The sequence below is a fragment of the Magallana gigas genome, chromosome 4 (assembly GCF_963853765.1).
Source record: "Magallana gigas chromosome 4, xbMagGiga1.1, whole genome shotgun sequence".
NCBI classification, from domain to species: Eukaryota; Metazoa; Mollusca; class Bivalvia; order Ostreida; family Ostreidae; genus Magallana; species Magallana gigas.
Window position 1 is genome coordinate 45,709,898 of NC_088856.1, and position 21,142 is coordinate 45,731,039.

Here is a 21,142-nt window from a genome sequence, read left to right on the forward strand (position 1 = left end):
ATATTTGGCCAATCAAATAACAAACCGGATATTAGCCACAACATTCAAATGCGCGCCATTTTTTGCATTGAGGAAAACACAAGACATGTTCTCGTTATATTTCCCCCAATAGAATGCAGTATTGTCGATGATTGTTAAGGAAAGAAAATGGGAATAATAGAAATCTTTGAATCTCGTGTACCATGCTTGTCGGACATCCTGGATCTGCAGCGAACTTGTCAGAAGAACCAGTTGAAGTTTTCCACGGACACCAACCGATACTTGCTGTATTTAACCCTGAAAAAAGTGGGGCCATTTGTTGCACAAAAATTAGTTAGCAAATGTGAGTTCAGTGCTATTTGAATGTAGCATTTGTATATATTATAGACATTTGTTTAGTTTCATTAATATTTAATTATTAACATTGAAAGGTATCTTTCTACCTGTTTTACTGTACATTCAGTTCACACTTGAGAAGAAATGTATGTGGTATAGACAAAATGTTTCTAAAAGAAAGCAAGTTGTTTTGATTAAGAATTTTCATACCCTCACAACCATGAATCAATGCAGATTTCTTTTTCAGCTCCAAGTGAGTCTTTATATTATCATTTAAACATTGTTCTTTTTTTTATATTGAATGATAAGAATTACAAACCATGCTTTACTCTTTTGTCATGCACAACCTTCAACCAGTTCAAGTAAATTATAATGTCTCAGGCAAATAGCAGGAGTAGGAGCCCCCCCCCCCCCCCCCCACTTTTTTCTGCAGCCAACATTTTTCTTAAATTGACTATATAAAAAAGTGAACTAGGGTTGGATACCGTTAAGGATGAAACGGTACGATACCATACCGGTATCTTTGAAATGATACGGTATTTTTAACGATACGGTACTAGACCTCAATAAATGAGAATGATAATTATTTTTTTCAATAAATGTGATTTTGATCTTTCAGTGTTATAATTTATAAAGATAGTATAATATATATACAATAACATATGAGTTTACAAACTATGTTTATGCATGTATAAGCTTCAATCGTTTAATAAAAGATCAACAGACAAATAAATTGAATCTGATTCTCAAATGTTTAGTAAAGTTCCTTGAGTTTTCCCTTATTCCCAGGCAAAATAACTGGCAATTGTTGCAAACACCACCATCTGATTTCCTACTGAAATGAGACTAAACAGCCGAGCGGTTTACCCGGTTGTCAGCCATTGTTTGGTCGCACTAATTGACGAAACATCAGAAAATAGAACGGAAATAAATAAAAAACTTTTGCGCTAGTTTGTCTTTTTTTAATTTACATTTATTGTCAGAATAAAATTATACACTATCATTGTAAATGTATTTTAGTTTGTTTTTTTTAAATTTATGCATTGATTTATTAAAGTATAGGCAGTCGAATCAAGGATCGTACTAAGAATGATAAAGCGCATATTTCGTTAATTAGCCTATCCTTTTAATGCGCGGAGAATTCGAATTTAGCGAGTCTGTAATCGTTTTTTAAAATCATTTTAATTGTATGAAAAGGTTTCAAAGATACAGAAATACCGTTATTAGTACCGGTATTAACTGAAACGGTATTTTACCGGTATTTTTAAAGCAAGTATTCGGTACGGTATTGGTACCGTGTACCGGTATCCAACCCTAAAGTGAACTAACATGGAGTTGCCCCCCCCCCCCCCCCCCCCCCCCCCCATTTTGGTGAGCATGTAAACTATTGAAGTGTAAGGCAGGAAGATATACAGGTACCGTACGCTTTAAACTCAGCTGACCCCTTCTTACACATCCTCATGTTTGTGTACCAGTATTTTAAAAATAAAATAAATCTTTCTTCTTTTCCATGCAGTGGTGGAAAAAGGTGAAATTAAGTGGGATGATGATGATAACTGGGAAGTAGAACAGATCCTGGATCATGTAGAAGAGGAGGTGAGATTTCTACAAGCTGACACCTGTTGAATAAAATGAATACTGAAATTTCTCATCATGCTCAATTAAAATATTGATCTGCCTAAGTGTACAGATGTTGCATTGAAGTAATTGCTGTACACAATGTGTCTCTAACATATTTTGCACATGTTTCATATCATCAGATTTTAAGTTATCAGTATTGAGTGCTGGCAAATCAAAGTCAGTTGAATTCATTTACTTTAAAATCTATTTTGATATCAAACTTAAAAAGACAATACTGAAAATCGATATTATTATAGCAACCTCAAAATTATTGATGGTAGACTAGAGAATAGATTTATCTGTTGTATGTGTTATGAAAACTCGTGTCAATCCATTGATTTATCAACCAAATATGCCTCTTTTAAGGGTAAAGATTTCTACCTCATAAAGTGGAAAGGTTGGAGCAATGCTTACAATTCTTGGGAGCCCAAAGACAATCTGTCCTGTGAAGACCTTTTATCAGAGTTCAAAGAGTATCAAGCTAAAGGCAAAAAGCGCAGGATGGTGGATAATGAAGATGACCTGGCCCGTCATCCCAAGCGCAACAGAGTAGATGAGATTTTCCACAAACTCGCTCCAGTGCGAGATACTTTGTCTCCGCTGGGTCTCATGTCCTTGTCTAGTCCCACCAAGAAAGGAAAGCGTCCGGTGTACAGGGGAATTAACGGAAATTACGGAGAACCCAGGAACGTGCTCCGAAAGGCCTCTGCCCCGGGCATGAAGCAGCTAAACCCAAGATCCAAATTCTACAAACAGAAGCGAGTGGAGGTGCAGAAAGCCCTGAAAGACTGGGAGAGACATTTGAATGGAATTAATTCTGATCCTGCGGGGATTGTGGTTGAAAACTTGGTCGACTTGGAGGGTCCCCCTGAGAACTTTGTGTACATAAATGACTACCGCTCCGGGGAGGGGATCACCATCCCGGACGACCCGATTGTTGGATGTGAGTGCGAAGACTGCCACAGTAACCAGAAGACGTGCTGTCCGGCCCAATGCGGATCCACTTTTGCGTATTACAAGAAAAAGAGACTCCGGGTCATCAGGGGTACCCCAATCTATGAATGTAACAAAAGGTGTAAGTGTGGGCCCGAGTGTCCGAACCGCGTCGTCCAGCAGGGGAGGAAATTCAAGGTGTGTCTGTTCCGCACGGCCAACGGACGGGGCTGGGGTGTCAAGACGCTACAGAAGATCAAGGAGGGCTCCTTTGTGGTGGAATATGTAGGAGAAGTAAGGAACTTTTTTTTTTGGCTAAATAAGTTTTCCAGATTTTGTGATTTGCATTTCAGAAAATTAATTGAATAATATGAATAGAATTTCATTTTTATGATTTGGATGTCTTGAATTTAGCATTCTTTAAGATAAGAATTAAAAAAAACAAGTCATTTTTAATTGATGAAATTCTTTTAAAAAATCATTTTAAACAAACTGCACCTGTTGAAAATGGTTTACTTGACAATTAGTAAACCTCTTAGTGATGTTTTTCATGTATTCATGTTGCATACTGGTAGGTGTTTGAGGAATATGATTACAAATATATTATCTTCCAAGAATATGTTGGTAACAGACTTGTTGGGTGTTGTACAGGTAATCACTGACAAGGAGGCCGAGCGGCGAGGGAAGCAGTACGACGCTGTGGGCAGAACCTACCTCTTTGACCTAGATTACAACCCCGGGGACTGCCCTTTCACGGTCGATGCCGGGTACTATGGCAATGTGTCTCACTTCATTAATCATTCAGTAAGGATTTTTTTGTTCACCTTTTGAGACCTAGTTTGCCTTAATCTCTCTGCGTAACATTGTTTAATTTAGCACCAGGTTGCTTCTTCACAGATGAATTTCTAGTAAAAAAAAATAAAATTGATGTAAATTTCTCAGGCATTGAAGAATATGTTCAGAATGCTGCTTCATTCCTTATTGCAAAGGGGAATAACCCCATTTTCATTTGAAAAAACATTGAGTTATTCCCCGACCCTCTTGCCATCAGGGCTCGACATTAACGCTTGTCCGGTACCAGTTAAAAAAATATACGGACAAGTGAATATTGCTGGCCACTTGTCCGACTGGACAAGTGCATTTTTATGTAAAGAAGTCTCCAACATTTTAAAAAGTAAAGAAAGTTTTGTGATAAGTTTTTCCGTAGTCCCGTTATAAGTTTATCGATTAGTTATTTTGAATTTCGATCCCGACTTCAAATTGAAATGCAATTGAGTTACTCTTGATCGGGATTGAAGTTCACTAATTACAAACAACTTTCAATATTGAACTGTAAAGGTGTGGATCTTAGTTCTTACACAGTACCAAACACACGTTATCAAAAAGAAAGGAAGAACAGGTAGCAAAGATAAACTTAAAGATTATGGAAAGAAATGTAATTTATATTAGGTTTGATTCATCATTGATAGACTATGATGACTTTCCATGTTTAGTTTAAACAAGTGAAAAGCTGTCAATGTGACAGCAAACCAGGTTTTCTTTTATGTAAACTGTATCCTTAATCCATGTCAACCCTTATCCAGTGAAATGGAGTACCCTACATGTATATGCAACATTTTGCCAAAAAATGACTAAGTTCAAAAGCTAGTATTTTTTTCATAAATTATCGGAAATCAAAATCCTAGCAATATGCACACCTCTGATATATGTACAATTGATCTGCAAAAGAACAACTTCCTATCTTGAGAACTGTAGGAGGAGTTATCCGTACAATGAGGGTACCCTATATGCAATATTTTGCCAAAAAATGACTAAGTTCAAAAGCTGGTATTTTTTCGATTAATTATTGGAAATCAAAATCCTAGCAATATGCACACCTCTAATATATGTACAATTGATCTGCAAAAGAACAACTTCCTATCTTGAGAACTGTAGGAGGAGTTATCCGTACAATGAGGGTACCCTATATGCAATATTTTGCCAAAAAATGACTAAGTTCAAAAGCTGGTATTTTTTCGATAAATTTTCAGAAATCAAAATCCTAGCAATATGCACACCTCTGATATATGTACAATTGATCTGCAAAAGAACAACTTCCTATCTTGAGAACTGTAGGAGGAGTTATCCGTACAATGAGGGTACCGTATATACAATATTTTGCCAAAAAATGACTAAGTTCAAAAGCTGGTATTTTTTCGATTAATTATCGGAAATCAAAATCCTAGCAATATGCACACCTCTGATATATGTACAATTGATCTGCAAAAGAACAACTTCCTATCTTGAGAACTGTAGGAGGAGTTATCCGTACAATGAGGGTACCCTTTTGGCAGCCGCCCGCCCGCCATTTTCACCATTTTAATAACCGGATTTTTCCGTTGGAAAACCCGGTTAAAAACAGATGAGAAATCAATATAAGAGTAACGTATTTTAAAACCTGATGCTAAATTTAAAATGTCTTGTAATTTCCCATGACAAAGCTACAGCTGACAAATCATGTTTAATGTTATATGGAACCAATACATTTAGGAAAGACACTTTAAGTTTCCATTTAAGAAGTCAGGTTATTAATTATGGCAAGAATAATCAATAAATGACTTTATTTTAGTAATACAGAACTGTAGTTTTCAAGTTAACAATATATGATCTTTAATATTGAAAAATTTTTGGACAAGTGAAGTTGAAGTTCGGACAAGTAAATATCTTGGTCACTTGTCCAAATGGACAAGTAGGAAAAAAAGTTAGATTTCACCACATGCCATTATATCTAGAATCACATAATAAAAATGGAAACCTCAGCTAAGAATTTGTCAAATATATTTACACATGTATCAACAAACTTAAATTCATGAGCATATATATGTACGAGTATATAGGTTTTGAACAAAATCATTTGAATTAGGCAAAAAACAAAATACAATATGGCCAGTAATCATGAGGGAAGCATGAGATTAGTGTGCTAAGTCAAGTTTAAAGCATTATTTGTTTGTGCTTAAATTATTTGTCCTTGCTAAGGCCTAACAAAAAACTAGGTTTGTTACCGCTTTCAGGCTGAAAAAAAAATAGGGTCGGTAGGTCGGCTTTTTTTTTTTTTTTTTTTTTTCCCTCTCCATCTGTTCAATTGTGCATATTAAACCATTTATCTATTAAACTGGGTAAGATAAAAAAAAAAACAACCCAAATATTTGTTGCCATTGTTTAAATGATCTGATGAACTTTTTCCAAGGCTGGTTGGAACATTTCTCGAGCTCAACTGGCACGACATGTGCTGCCATTTGTAAATAACAAACATCTACATAAGTTCTATAAGCGTTTTTACGACTTAAATTCAGAGGACACAATAAATTTTTTAATCGGATAAAAACAAAATTTTAACAAAAATCAGATAAAAAAGGAAATTTATGAAAAAAACTCGAAAAAAAATTTGGGGTCGGTGGGTTTAAGTTAGGGTCGGTCGGGAAAGCGGAAACAAACCTATTTTTTTTGGTTAGGCCTAATGAAATAAAAAAACCTGACCAGTTTTGGGTCTCAACACCCAAGGTCTAATGACTCATTAAAAGGTACATGTAACTTGGCCAAATTTTATTAATATGGTTTATACGAAGGTTTCCATTTTATAGTGTGACCCCAACTTAGAAGTGTTTGCTGTGTGGATCAATACTCTAGACCCCCGCTTACCTCGTATAGCATTGTTCTCCAAGAGAGACATTGAGAAAGGAGAGGAGCTGACTTTTGACTACATGATGACAGGTAAGTGTAACAGATTTGTTAGCTTAAGAGGGCTCGATGGTTTTTATAATATTTTTATCTTCGTAAGAAGAAGAGTTCTACATAAAGATATGGGAAATAGTCAAGTTTTAAAGCTAAAATAGTTTGAATTTTTCCTTTACTTAATGATAGTTTGATGACCAAAGATATCATCTCTAATTTCTTAAGAAACATCTGATGGAAAATTCTGTGACCGTCTGGGTGTTTTTTCTCGTTTAAAAAACTTGAAAGTTAATGTTACTAAATTAAATATTGCAATTAACCATGTCCCATTAATAAATTCACAAGATTTGATTCCTTTTGTTTTTTCAGAAAAATATCGGTTTTCTTTATTCCATATTTTTGACAGAGTATTGAAGATAATAACCAGAATATTAAGTATTGCTATTTTAAGCCATAGTTGATGCTGTATAAGTTTGCAATTACAAACAGGACAATGTTAAACACCTCAATTTCATTGTACCCTTGTACATTCTTTGTTTTAGGGGACACCACAAATGCAGCCCCTACTCTGGACAATGTGGACATCACAAAACAGGCCAAACTTCTGCAGGCTTCCAGTGCCCAGTCAGTGGAGATGTCAAACGACCCCAACAACCTGGTCAGCGACGACAACACTGCCACAGAGGACGAAGACACCGCAGACGACACTCAGGGGGAGACCGACACCGCGGTGGAAACAGAAACTGAATGTGATACCGCCGACACTGATGTTGAAAAAGACGAAGGTAGCAGCCAAAAGAACCGCGATGAAAGGGAAAGTGAAAGCCAAAAGAACCGCGATGAAAGGGAAAGTGAAAGCCAAAAGAACCACGATGAAAGGGAAAGTGAAACTAGTAGACCAGAAATGGTTGCCACTGGTGATGCTCCGAGTGGAAGCGTGGGGAAAAGCGTGGAAAACGCTCCAAAGAAGACCCCCGAGAAACTGCTCCCTAAGTCTGTTACCGACCAGTATAAGATAGTGTGTCAGTGTGGGGCCAAGAACTGTAGGAAGTACCTGTTCTAATGGACCACTATCTAATGTAGCAGTCATCTTTTTTTTAGTCAATTTTCATTGTGGCATTTAATTATTTTCATAGAAGGTTTCAATGTAATAATGAAAAAAGACGTCTTTGTCGGAGAAATCGTTTGATCTAAAAAAAAAAAAAAAAAGACATCTTTGTTTGATCTTATGAGATGAATGGTTGTTTCAATGTCAGATTTTTTAAAAGTAAAATAATTGTCCTAGGGGTTGAGAGATCTAGAATGTGTGCCAATTCAATAACAGATATTTACCAAATGATAAGATGAAATGAACTTAGCTGTGCCTGTAGAATTGAAATTAGATTTTTTCTGTTATATGTGATCTGAAGGTAGAAATTTGTAAGAATGGAATTTAAAGAGACTTAAAAGTAAAAGAGGAATTTGTTCATAATTAACAGGATCTTTTAAGAATAAATTACTGTTAATGAGAAATATATTTTACAATTTATTTCAAAAGAAACCTTTTGTTAATTTTATAACAGAGGATTAAGGAATTCTTATCATGGCTCAAGGCTAAATTCTGTTGTAAAATTTATTTTGTATTTTATTATGAAATTTGCTAGCATCAGTCTGATCGATATGTAATTATATGTATAGTGAATAATCATTTGTAGCTGCAATCACTGTCTATTTGTGTTCTGATACTGTAAAGCCTCCAAGATTAATTTAAATGAATTTGATAGATTCATGAAGACATTACGCAAGTTTAATACAACTATAAATATGATTGTCATATGGATGTAAAGTGGATGTAAAGTGCATGGAAATGTAATACAGGTGAAACATGAAGATGCAAGTTTACCATAACTGATATTTGTAAATAAGTGTTTAGTGTGTTTTCTATTTCTCTCTGCATATTGGAATATTGTAATAAAGAACATGTCTTGAAGTTTAGAAGTTTGCATGATAAAACACATTAAAAGAATGTGTCAATTTCTAGTGTAAGTAGTTTATTAGTAATTTGAGAATGTCATGTCATAGAGGGGAAAACAGCACAGTTTTATGTTGCTTGTTGCGTAGATTCATCATCTCTTGTGTATCGTCTATCTTGAGAAAAATCTTTGTTGGATTTTTTTTATTGGCAGGGAATTTAAAGAAATACATGTATGTTTGCTCATTATATTATATATAGTTTTCTCATTAAAGTTATAATTAATATGAGATATTTGTGTACTTGTAACATATTATATTGTAAGCATGTTTCAAAAGGAAAGTGTCAGAGCAATTGCATGTAAAAGGTAGATAAGTAAATGTAAACATGTACACACAATTTTCCTGGAATGAAAAATAGCCTTAGATAGTCATATATACGTTTGATTGTATATGTGGTAGAAGTAATAATGTAATGTTGTGAAAACTGCTCGATACTGGGCTCATTTTATTGTGCATAACAATTTTATTTTTCAATCTCTGATGCCGGGTAATATTTGTAACAGCTTGCGGGCCCACCCATGTATTTTTGTTGCTTCAATTATAATAACATGATGGGAATGTTTTTGAGAATACCAACAGATTGAAAGTATTTAAAAGAACACATGGACTGTTAACTTATTTTAAATGGCAATTCCAAATGTATTATGTTTGAATGACGTTTCTAAAATAAAAACTTGTTTAACTTTGAGATGTCGTGCTATTGGTATTTCGGTGGGAATAAATTTGATCACTTGGAAAGGATTCTTTCTGTAACTTAATGAGAAGAAAAATTGATTCGTTCATACATGTACAATGTATGCGTATAACGCTACAGTATAAACGCAGCAAACTTAAATATGCAATAAGATCCATATATTTTGTATAAGATGCAATGAAAATTGTGAGATGGTATTTTTGAATTGTTTTTACACAAGAAAATGGATTCTTGAACACTCTACATTTGCAGCCAAGTACCGTAAGTATGGTTTGCAAGGTCTTAATGGTAGCTAGGTGAATTATCTTCAAATTCTGGTGATACAATCAATTCAATTTGCCTACAAAAATAAAGATCTAATGAAAGGTTTGAAACTGGATTTTCTCTGCTTTGTACACATATGATAAGGACATGTTGTATTTGTCATGTCTGTTTTACCTTAATTCTTTCATTAGTCACACTTTGTGTTCAACACAAGGACATTGTGAAAGATATTCATCAAGTTCCACACATGGATGAGATCAGTTTAACTTTATCATTTTCTGACCTTGACCTTTCTTATTACCAGATGTTATTATTTCTTATTTTGAGCTGAAATCAGTTTCAAAGATACCAAAGAAGATTTTCCATTAAACTTTAAGCCTTCAGATACTAGATATTAAGATAAGAGCATTTCAGCAGTCACATTCATTTTCTTCCTTTACACATGTCCTTGACCTCTACTTATTTTGAATTATAGCAAGTTTCAAACACCTTGCGTAAGATTTTTCGTAAACATTCAACAGTATTTTTTCTGACCTTGACTTTTTACTTTGCCTTGACATTGTGCATTTATATTTTGCATTTTTTTTTTTAGAAATTTACCTGTTTTTATAACTGTGAGTACTAAGATTATAAATACCGTAAGTATATAGATACCTACTATCAATATGCTTTTCTATGTTGGCCAGTGAGGTCAATCCTGGTTGACGTGTAAAATTGATTGATACGTGTAGTTGTACAAATTTCAGAGCTATAGATCATTGACCTGAATTGAACCCTTGTGTCCCCATGAAAATAAGAATCTCAAAGAAAATGTTGTAAAAAGAAAATATGTTTAATAATCACATAAATTAATGTATTGGAATCTAAGGTCCTTTTTAATCACAGATTGAAGGGTAATGGACACAATCTTGTTACAAATGTAGGATATATACATGTACAACAGTCTTCCAAATTAAAGGAATTCGACTGATGGTTAATGGAATTTTCAAGATTGCATAAGGATAAGACTGTGGTAGTACATATAAGTACATGTACATGAATTCTGAAGTTTAATGGTCACTAATGAAGTATGTACATATACAAATATGTTTCATTTTTTAAATTATCACATTTTTATTCTTCGACAAAATATCTCACTTTGGGGGAAAAATCACAATTCACAATCTCTGTTGTACACATTTTATATGCTAAACATTGCATCTCATCAAAGAATAACATTATTACTTTTAAACTGTGTAAAATACATCTTGAATTCCATAATACTCATGCACAATTCTGTTTAGATGTATATATATATATATATAGAACTTGATCATATTACCACAATATAACATTGGAATACATGTAACGTCTTTCATTTGCTACATGTAAATACATTTATTCATTTACTCATTGTTCAACATTTTTATGAATCACATGTTTTGGTCAGAATGGACCCATCTTCAAATCTCGTGTAAAGTCAAACCAAAGCAATTAGAGACTTAAGATCATTTTTTCCAGGTCTTTTAAAGGAAATCTGAGAAAAAATTCAATAAGTCTGACAGTGAATAATTTGCAGACAAAGAAGAGAAAAACAATCACTTCAATATATATCACATTAAAACAATCACATAAATAAAGTCAAGTAAATTAATTCATGTATGACAATAACAAGTGACTATCTATGTCCCTGATTTGATCACTATGGTTTCCTGGGATTTCGCCCTTCTAGAACTTCATACATGTCATCTAACGACTTTGTGACACACTCGATGAATCCTGGCGCGTTCCTCGCGGGAGGGTAGCTGGTCACGTTGAATCCTATTCTGCTGTCTTCTATAGAGTAACCTGCCAAAATGAAAAGGGGGAGATTCTTACTTGGGTATAAACAATTATTATCTTATTTTAAATATTTCTTGCTAAAAATGCAGCTTAATCATTGCATATGTATTTACGCTGAGAGGTAACATAAAATTCTATACAATCTGTAATGGAATGTTCTGTTTGCCAAGACTGAGGGGAGTGGGGTTAATACTGTGCAGTTATGAGCCTATAAACGACATGAGCAAATTTCACATTGATGAACTTCAACCACACATTCAAAGTAATTTGCATCAAAGGCAGGTATATACTGGTACATGGAATAAGTAATACTTTTGACCAGTATTCTTTTATTAGCTGTTGCCGTAATTCTCTCTCTCTCTCTCTCTCTCTCTCTCTCTCTCTCTCTCTCTCTCCTCTCTCTCTCTCTCTCTCTCTCCTCTCTCTCTCTCTCTCTCTCTCCCCTCTCTCTCTCTCTCTCTCTCTCTCTCTCTCTCTCTCTCTCTCTCTCTCTCTCTCTCTCTCTCTCTCTCTCTCTCTCTCTCTCTCTCTCTCTCAACTTCCTTTTTTCCATCTCTTATTTCTTATGCTATTATGACTCCCACTATGCTGTACTGCTGTTGTGTTGTTTCTATGGATACATGTATACACATGTACCATACTATAAATAAGAATGAGCACATGGAAAGTTGGGAAAACTCACCCACTCCAAACCCGTCGGGGGTGACTGGGGCGAATCCTCCAATCAGAATGGCCGGACTAGACACCGTGGAGGTAGACAGGATGATGTGGTTCAGTTTCTGGTAGGCGGGGTCAGTGAACAGCTCGGGGACCCGCCCACCCTCCTCCTCCACCAGGGTCTTCAGACCGAACAGGTGTCTGTCAAAGCCCTTACCTGTGTTAATGACAAAAATCCGAACATGTATGAACTGGTAGTGTATATAAAGTCCTTAATATATTTTCAAATGGTTTTTATTAAAGACTTAGTACAAAGCCTCACCATATAGAAACAGTTTAATAAATCTGACCTCAAATTTGAAATCATAACCTTTTATTCACCTTTGACCTCTCATGTAAAATTCAAACATTGAAAAAAATGTTTGCATGGACTTGACAGAGCAACAATCAGACATTAAGACGGACCAAGAACAGAAAGTACAAGTATAAAATTAAACAACAAATAAGTATTTCAAGTTTTAAATGGACAGCAGTGATTGATAGAATCAATACCCATTGCAGCATTCCTGGTGAGGGTGCCATGCTTCTTGGAGCATGCCAGCATGGCGTTCTTCAGCTCCTCCGTGGATGGGATTGGATGATCATCCACAAACAGCATGCACGCCCGCTTGGTTTCCGCAGTCGCGGGGCGGATTGTTTCCGTCCTTCCATGTTTAAAGGCGGAGGTGCTACAGGACTCGTAGGTGGCTACTGTTCCTTTATATTGTCTGTAGTAGGCCATCTGTTTCAGGAAGAGATGTAAATTAACTTGTTAAAAAACAAATTTACATGGAATTGCCAAATGCAAATTTATATCTCTACGTTTATGTGTTTATACACTATTATAATATTCAAATAGTTCTGTCATTTCATCATAATTCATTTAAAACCCAATTTTAGTGGATTTCATTGTTGAGCTGATTTAGGAATTTAAGTGTTCATCAAAGTAAGATATCTGTCAATACATGTATATTTATTGCTTGGACACCCTTAAATATTTATTAAAATGTACATCTTTCCTGGAAATCAAATCTGTACATGTATTACATATAACTCAAGTATTTGAAAAATTTTGAGTTTTTTTTCACCTCTAAATGTATAAAATGTAGTTACCTGGATAGCTAGTTGCATCAGCGAGTCTGGGCCCATCCCACTCTTCTTGACGTAAGACTTGGTGTACTTCTGGTACTCTAAGTGGTCCACATCTAAACTCTGCACGGTCGCATTGAACTTCTTCAAAGACTGTTCTACATTATCCTTCATCTCTTGGTCCAGTTTGAATTCTAAACACACATAACATGTTCTCAAATGTATATGATGCAATTTTGGGCCAATATTTATTCATCTATGCAACAAAATTTTCATAGTTTTAAAACAGAAGAATCGGTCATTATATATGCAGATGTTTCTCTGATTTATTCAATAATTTATTAGACATATTTGGCTGGGAGGAAAAACACATACTTTAGATGATCAAGATCTGTCACATTTCAAATACATGTACAGACAGACACCTTTACTTCCAGAATTATCTGTGTGGATAACTGACCCAGTTTCCTGACATTTCCAGCATTGGCTGGTACATCAGTGGATGGATGAACTACGGATTTGTCTATGGAGTTGGCGAAAACCTCGTTAAAGTAACGCAAAACTGCAACACCGTCTCCCCAAGCATGCTCAAAATTAACGCAGGCGTTGCCACTTCCTGTCAGGATCAGGGATAAGCTTTTGTCAAACCATCTGAAAAATAGCAAGAAATATTACCCAGTGAGACTTTGTGATCATGTCACAGACACCTAAAAAGGTTTGATGGTCTAGGCTGTTTTTCAATATTTTCCTAATGAAGATTGATAATAAAGATTTTGATTGGTTTTATATGTAAGCATGTGTTAAACAAAATGCAAGTGGTTTCTACTATAAAATGCCTTGATGCCATTCTGATAAATCAATTAAATTTCATAAAATTAAATTAAAAATGTGTTATAAAGACATATTGACACCATTGACTCCCTAAGCTTCAATATCCAGATTTATTGGGAAAGAAATAAATTACTGCTGTACTTTTAATCTGAGTTCCAAAACCTCTGACCATTAACTCTCAACCATATCAATCATAACTTTTCATATTTAAATGATATCAATCGCCCATTAACTAAATTTTCTGGTAAGTTTTTCTTCTGATATCTTTAATTTTATTTTTTTAATTATATGTAATTTTGTCCCAGCCCAACTGAAAATTAAGTCTTCTTGGGCAGTTGGACAGACTGTTATTTCAAACCTTTGCAAGTACCGGTACAAATATACAATTTGACATACATGTAGCCTGCTTACTGCTACCATGCAGAAGAATCTATTCATAGTTTCTTTCTTCCCTCTCCAAATTTTCTCCATCTCTCTCTCTCTCTCTCTCTCATCTGTATATTATTAAAATGTCTATAATAACCTTTAATAGATACATGTATATAAATAAATAAATCCGCCTTACATTCTTCCTGCCTCTCCGTGGAGGAACTTCCTGGTGACATCATTAGGATCGGTCGGCTGATCGTCCTCCAGACAGAGGGAGAACACTGCTGAGTCTATCAGCTTGAGTGTCTCCTCATTCCCTGTCAGCACAATATGAGGATAATGTAAATATAAATTCATTTCATTCAAGAACTATTGAAGAAACCAATCTACCTCCTTAATTCTTAACTTGCTTTGTAATACTGTAACCGATTGGAGGAAAACAAAACGAGATTGGCTTTAGATTATACAATACTCAATCAGAAAAAAAAAAAGCAATTTTATGCAATGTACATGTACACTGTAGATTCCTTATTTTACGTGCATGTACTTAATTCCACGATTTAACTGTTTTCCATCAAATCATGAAAATTTAAAATCACGAATGCCAAATTTTTTCCATAGTTTCATATAGTTTACACCTGTCAGAAAAATGAAAGTGTGATTTTAAGATTCGCATTTAATTAGGAATCTACAGTATATGGTATGAGGGACAATGTATGTATGAAGTCTAAAGCTTCCTGAGTATTCTTTAGTATAGAGAAGTATAAGTGCATACCAGTAACGTTTTTCATTTTGTTTATCAAGGATCATTATATAATGGAACCAGCCTGTTGCTCCGTGAACCTTACCCAGAGCAATGAGTTTGTCTCTGTAGGTGGCCCATGTGTCACGGTTCTCTGCTGTGAATACCCCCACAGGGTGAGGGGACGGGGGGCTGGAGTCCTTCATGACCTGGTGGACACAGGACATGATGACCTCCGGCTCCAGAATGTTCCCTACAATGTCAATATCAAGGTTAATCCATCGTAGCAAGGTCCATGTTTTTTTTTACTTTTACTTTAAATTTGGGATTTAGTAGAGTGGAAAAAAATCCTGTGGCCTGCAACGATATAGCAAATCTTGCTACATGTACATTTACAATATATGTCTTAAATTTGTGGTTGCAACTTACTCAGCAAAATTTAAATCAATACTTATTTTGCTGAATACTGTAGTACATGTACTGAAATTTATTTCAGTAAGTGAAATGTGCTCAGAAAAAAAACTGAAATTTCCTACTGCTGTACTGGTCAAAAATGTCATTTTTCAAAAACAACCTTACTTTAAAAATAATGACTAAAAAGAATGCTTTGTTTATTATAGATTAATGTGAAAATGTACACATTGGATAATATCATACCTCATAATACATACATGTATGCATGAATATACCCAAATTACTCTGTGACTTTGACTTTAAAAAGATATAATACATATATATAAAGCACATGTACATGAATCACCAATTTCTTTATACACATTATCAATACAACAACTACATCAATTTGAAAATTAGTAAAAATGAGAGGAAATTATTTTTTAAGAAGAAATTTTGATAAAAATTACCTTTGGAGTCCAAGACATCGAACATGTAGAAGTTTCCATTCCTCATGACCAGGAGATGTTTGGCGTCTTTGTCCACCACCAGTTCATCCTTGCCTGGTCTGTACAGATATAAACACCGAAACACGACATCAAGAATTATGGTTATACTTCTCCTTTTTTATCAAATCTATGCTCCTAATATATATAATAATATCAATAATGTATAAAGCCCATGTTGCTGTACCAGGAATTTGTATCTGTGAAACATATGGTACTAATAATAATTGCAATCTACCTCTTGTGGCTTCCAACCTACTTTTTGTAAGCTGATTCAAGTATACAAAAACATGGGTACATGTATAAGTTTAAAATGAATTCAATGGATAAACATACAGAAGATTGGATAGGAGTGTGCTAATTTATTTTGATACTATTTTACTCAAGGGATAGGAAGATTGGTCTAGATTTTGAATTCACTTATTCACGAATGTTTGCAGTTTGACAAAACAAACACAGAGTATAATATTATACAAAGTGAATTCACTCAAAAACTATGAACACTACAGCATTCACTTAATGTGTACAAACATGTAAAAATGTGCATTTATTAAATGACTCTAAAATGTGGTAATTTGCGATTCACATAAACATACAATGTCCAGAAAAATTCTCCATGCATATGACCTATGCTGAGCAGGCTTGGGGTGAATTACATTGTAAAGTAATGCATTACATTACCATTACTTTATGAATTTGGGCATTAAATTACCATTACCATTACTTGATTTTCTTGAAGTAACTGTAATGCATTACATTACCATTACATGAGTAAAGTAATGCATTACCATTACCATTACTTTGTTTTAAAAAAGTAAAGCTAATAAAGAGTTTTTGCAAAGGTTTCAAATATAAAACACTCTTTATCATATCTACAGGTTAAATGTTCAGTATCGGGTTCAAATTTAATGACTATATATACAAGAGTCATTCTTTATTTGCTCAATATAATAATCTTGTGGCATTATGAACAAAATATTACATATTAAGTAAAAAGATATTTCCAGACATTTAGCATGATACAATATCAGATATGATATAGAGACACAAAATTCATGCATAACAGAAAACAATTTATGGAATAATGTTGCAAGTATTAAAAAGCTAAATCGAGATATTTTCCCACATAACACAAATCTTTATAATTTTGGACACTTAATTATATTAATTTATAGACAGAGGGTTTTTCCCAGTTATATTTCTTAATATATTTTAATCAGATTTCTTTATGCTGACGACACTTTAAGACAAAAGATTTCTGTTGCATTTTATGATCAAAGTTTCAAAGGTTTCATCTTTTAACTGCATCCTATTAGTTTGAAAATCTTCCCAGCTATACTATAAATAAACGTTCTACAGGTGCAGTGGAAGCTGGGACTGAAAGATTGTTTGACAATCTTTATCTTAGGATATATTAAGTGAAAAAATAGAAAAAAATACATGAATCTTGTATTTTCTATCAGTCCAAACCAATGCACTTAATATACATGTATAACAGAGAGAGAGAGAGAGAGACAGACAGAGAGTAAAATTATTTTCAAATGGGTTATGATATTGGAAGTGATTTTGATTTTCATCATGGATGGACAGTGCATTCATTTTGCCCTTAAAGGTGCATGTCTGTCCCCTATTCTATTGGGACATGGCATAGGGAAGGGGATTGGGGTGTTTAGCACTTCTTATAACAATAGATTGTTTTTATACTTAGGTTATCCTGGGGGCATAGTGTGTTGTTGACACATCTTTATTGAAGTGCAAACTGATTGGAGTAAATTGTTTAAATGATTTAAAACTCTTAAAAACAACACTCTAAAAATGGTATGAACTGTGTTGTTATATCTAGTAATATGAACAATTTAAAAATGAAATTTTATAAAAAAAAATTTAATACAACTAAAACATTTTTATTTCAAGAATTATTTCATTCTTCTTTATAATAAAGTTAATCAAATTCAATTTCAGCTATTCATTTTTTCACCACATTTTTTTAAAGTGAACATGCATAAATAAGCATAGTAATGCAAAGTAATGCCATGTAATGCCAGCATTACACTAGATTTTGGAAAGTAATGAATTACATTACCATTACTTGTAATGCTAATTTTGTGGCATTACACATTACTAGCATTACTTTGAAAACATGTAATGCATTGCAATGCATTACCATTACATTTGGCATTACCCCAAGCCTGATGCTGAGTACATGTATTACTTACCTTGGAATGCGCGTTGAATTAAAGAGGTTTTTGTACTGACTCATGTCCAAGGGGAAAGCCTTATACATGTAGGCTCCATAGAAAGCAATGGAGGAGGGAATCATTCTGTCAGAGAAAAGAATCAATTATCTTATGCATGACTAGCATTGGCTGACTTGTGCATTTTACATGATGCATTTAACTTCTCCTGCTTCAGCCATGGAGATTTTTTTTTATAAAGAAAGCTACTTTTATAAAACAAATTGTCATTATGCAGTGCACAGATGTTACAAAGATAATGTTTTTCTTTTTAAAAATCCCTACTTGTTATACACTTAGTCATGTATCCTTTGTAACAAAAAAAAAGATGGACATACAAGTATCTGTTTACCTCATGACTTTTCTGAATCTCATGTTGTCGGATTTCGCCGGATTTAGATGAAAGATATCAGGTTCTAGAATGTTGGCACGGAGGGTCTTCATGAACTTCAGAGATGATACGATCATGTTTGTTGAACGAATCAGCTGTAATCAACAACAACATACAACTTTCTATTTATATTATATTTAATTCTATATAATATTATTGCAAAATTATTGAGACCTGTATGCACACGCACTGTATAACATACATCAACTTATAACAAAAAACCCAACTTATCTCTATCGTTAAATATGTCAATTTTCTTTTGACATCTTCAAGTACTGTGGAATCATTAGAATTCTTGGTGGCTCAATTTTCGTGGTATTCAGGGGTATAGCCACGAATTTACATCCTCAACGAAAACGAATTTTGAAAGAGTACGTTTTCTTACTGAAGCTGAAAATCCACAAAATTACATCCCCACCAATAAGCAAAGAACCCACAAACCACGAAAATTGACCCCAACGAATTTAAATTATTCAACATTAAGCACTTAATAAATATCCTTTGTAAAATACAATATTTCTATACACAAAACTTGCAACATCTTCCTTCAGACTGTTATCGATAAGTCACAAAGAGGAGAAAATGTAAAAGAAGATATTTTTAAATTTTCCAGATAAGTTTGTTCTTATCTTAATGGCAAACCTTCCATTATAATTATAAAAGGAGTTTTTATTTGCACACAAACAGCCAAAAGATTTTTTCACTGATAGATATACATATTTATAGAGAGCTTAATTCACATGGACAGGTGTCTTAATTTGATACCTGGTTCTGGTATTCTGGACGGGGGTCATCTTGGAAAGAGATGAAGGGATTGTAATTCAGGACTATGGGCAGCCGAGACTTTAGATACATGTCAAACCATGGTTCTAAAAGACAAAGATAGAAAACATGTCTTGAAGACGAACATGTATTAGTTTTTGATTCAATTTGATTCATTTGGTTGCGATGTATAAAAATGGGAATGTTTGTTTGATATAAAGAGATATAAGTAACATCTGGCCACAAACAAAACAAACCTGGAATATATATATTTTTTCACAAAGTATAACCAAGGAATTGTATTCTGAATTACTGTAAATTAAATTAAGCTTGTAGAAAGAATTTATGAATTGTTTATGCATTTTTGCAGCACACAATTAGAAGGGAGATAACTTTGATAATATGTCTCACTTCTGGTACCTACTTGTTACGTAACTTGTGTGTTTGTTTTGTTTATCTTTTGCAACCAATCTCCTCTGAAGATCTGTTAGTGGAGGAAAAAGAACAAACTAATGGTTATTCAGTATCTTAAAAAGAAAAGAAAACTTTGTTTATAAAACACTGCAAAAGTGTTTTTAATAGAAACGGCCATTTTTTTTAATTTTATGACCTCTCAGACATGAATTATAATTTTTGTACATTCCATATATAGGGCAAGCATTAATAATTTTATATAACTATGTTTGATGTACTCTGTAAGACAGCATTTTTTTTTATTTTCTTGAACATTAATAACAATAATCTGATAATCAAACTTTTTTCCCATGAGAAAGCTACACAAACTCAGTATTATTAATACAAAAACATAATTTAGATACTGGCATCCCAGTTCTCGCCGAGTACCATTGATAAAATGATGTAACTGAATGCACTCATTTTGGCCTTGAGTATTCATGTACAACTTTCAAATTAAAAACAGGTACATGCTCTACTTCATCAGATTTTTGCTTGTTTTCTTTAGTTAGCAGACAATTGTACCTGGACCATCTGTGGCCTTAAATTTGTTCACAATGTCGACTGTTTGGTCATATTCAGCATCTGTCAGGATTTGTCGCTGACTCTCCAGGTATTTCTTTAAGGTATCCTCCAACTCTGGAACTGGGAGCCTGGGAAGGCTGGCCTGAAAATGGTCTGTGCGCAGAATGCTTCTGTGTAGAAAATCTTTATCATCTGGGGCAGTGCTGTCCAAATAGAAAAAAAATCATATAAAAGTAAATGCCAGTTAGATCATTAAGGAGAAAAATTCAGAAACAATCAAAAAAAGTTTTTCTTTGAGTCTTGACACCCATCAGTTTTGATATAGTCAACAAATGCTTGACATAGTACCTGTAATTTAGTGATAGGTTTTCTTGATTAGCAGTGAGATGCTGAAAAGATAAGCGAAAGTTAAAGTATAATCAACTGAATGCATTAAATAAAATCAAATAGCAAAATCCAACCGGAAAACAATGAAGAACCTGTAAAAGTTGTAATTTTGTTTTCCTCAACGCGTTTAGCCTGTGAAGTTTCAACATTCTGAACTGTCGACCGGTGGAAACCTCACACAGGAAATCGCCTTTGCCGAGAAAAACCAAAAGCGCGAATTGTCGTTACTATTTTTCCGGCAAACAAAGGCAGTGTAGGGAAAATAATTTTTTTTCTTCTAAACAAGATTACGTAATTCATCGCGCTGTTTTGCTATTTCTCATAAAATCAGGTTTTCTTGACGGGAAAGGTCTTGGTCATAAATAAAAACCACGTAAGCTTCACCAGGCCATG

General features: G+C 34.1%; 2 protein-coding genes across 2 annotated transcripts; one reads left to right on the forward strand and one right to left on the reverse strand.

The window, feature by feature from the left end:
- The first annotated feature begins 25 nt into the window (after positions 1 to 25).
- On the forward strand, positions 26 to 9,280 carry LOC105343772 (histone-lysine N-methyltransferase SUV39H2). The gene is made up of 6 exons (XM_011451242.4): positions 26 to 322; positions 1,832 to 1,911; positions 2,302 to 3,162; positions 3,520 to 3,672; positions 6,489 to 6,618; positions 7,122 to 9,280. The coding sequence occupies exons 1-6, from the start codon at positions 148 to 150 to the stop codon at positions 7,640 to 7,642; spliced, it is 1,920 nt and encodes a 639-aa protein (XP_011449544.3). The 5' UTR covers positions 26 to 147; the 3' UTR covers positions 7,643 to 9,280.
- A 1,083-nt stretch (positions 9,281 to 10,363) lies between these two features.
- On the reverse strand, positions 10,364 to 21,089 carry LOC105333323 (carnitine O-palmitoyltransferase 2, mitochondrial). Its single transcript, XM_011436231.4, has 15 exons — positions 20,842 to 21,089; positions 20,711 to 20,751; positions 20,363 to 20,565; positions 19,809 to 19,868; positions 19,388 to 19,491; positions 18,584 to 18,717; positions 18,214 to 18,318; positions 15,962 to 16,059; positions 15,205 to 15,351; positions 14,553 to 14,673; positions 13,617 to 13,807; positions 13,181 to 13,350; positions 12,581 to 12,809; positions 12,054 to 12,245; positions 10,364 to 11,377 (listed from the first exon to the last, which is right to left on the reverse strand). The coding sequence occupies exons 1-15, from the start codon at positions 20,896 to 20,898 to the stop codon at positions 11,232 to 11,234; spliced, it is 1,998 nt and encodes a 665-aa protein (XP_011434533.3). The 5' UTR covers positions 20,899 to 21,089; the 3' UTR covers positions 10,364 to 11,231.
- Between the last annotated feature and the right edge of the window lie 53 nt (positions 21,090 to 21,142).

What these genes read in the sequence shown, in the direction of transcription:
- LOC105333323 (XM_011436231.4), bottom strand. Translation starts at nt 20,898, where the DNA reads ATGTTGAAACTTCACAGGCTAAACGCGTTGAGGAAAACAAAATTACAA. An exon ending in CGATGTCTTGGACTCCAAAG is followed by an intron (nt 15,352 to 15,961) that starts GTAATTTTTATC and finishes TTGACATTGTAG; the next exon opens with GGAACATTCTGGAGCCGGAG. An exon ending in CCCCGACGGGTTTGGAGTGG is followed by an intron (nt 11,378 to 12,053) that starts GTGAGTTTTCCC and finishes TCATTTTGGCAG; the next exon opens with GTTACTCTATAGAAGACAGC.
- LOC105343772 (XM_011451242.4), top strand. Translation starts at nt 148, where the DNA reads ATGGGAATAATAGAAATCTTTGAATCTCGTGTACCATGCTTGTCGGAC. An exon ending in CTCACTTCATTAATCATTCA is followed by an intron (nt 3,673 to 6,488) that starts GTAAGGATTTTT and finishes TCCATTTTATAG; the next exon opens with TGTGACCCCAACTTAGAAGT. An exon ending in TTTTGACTACATGATGACAG is followed by an intron (nt 6,619 to 7,121) that starts GTAAGTGTAACA and finishes TCTTTGTTTTAG; the next exon opens with GGGACACCACAAATGCAGCC.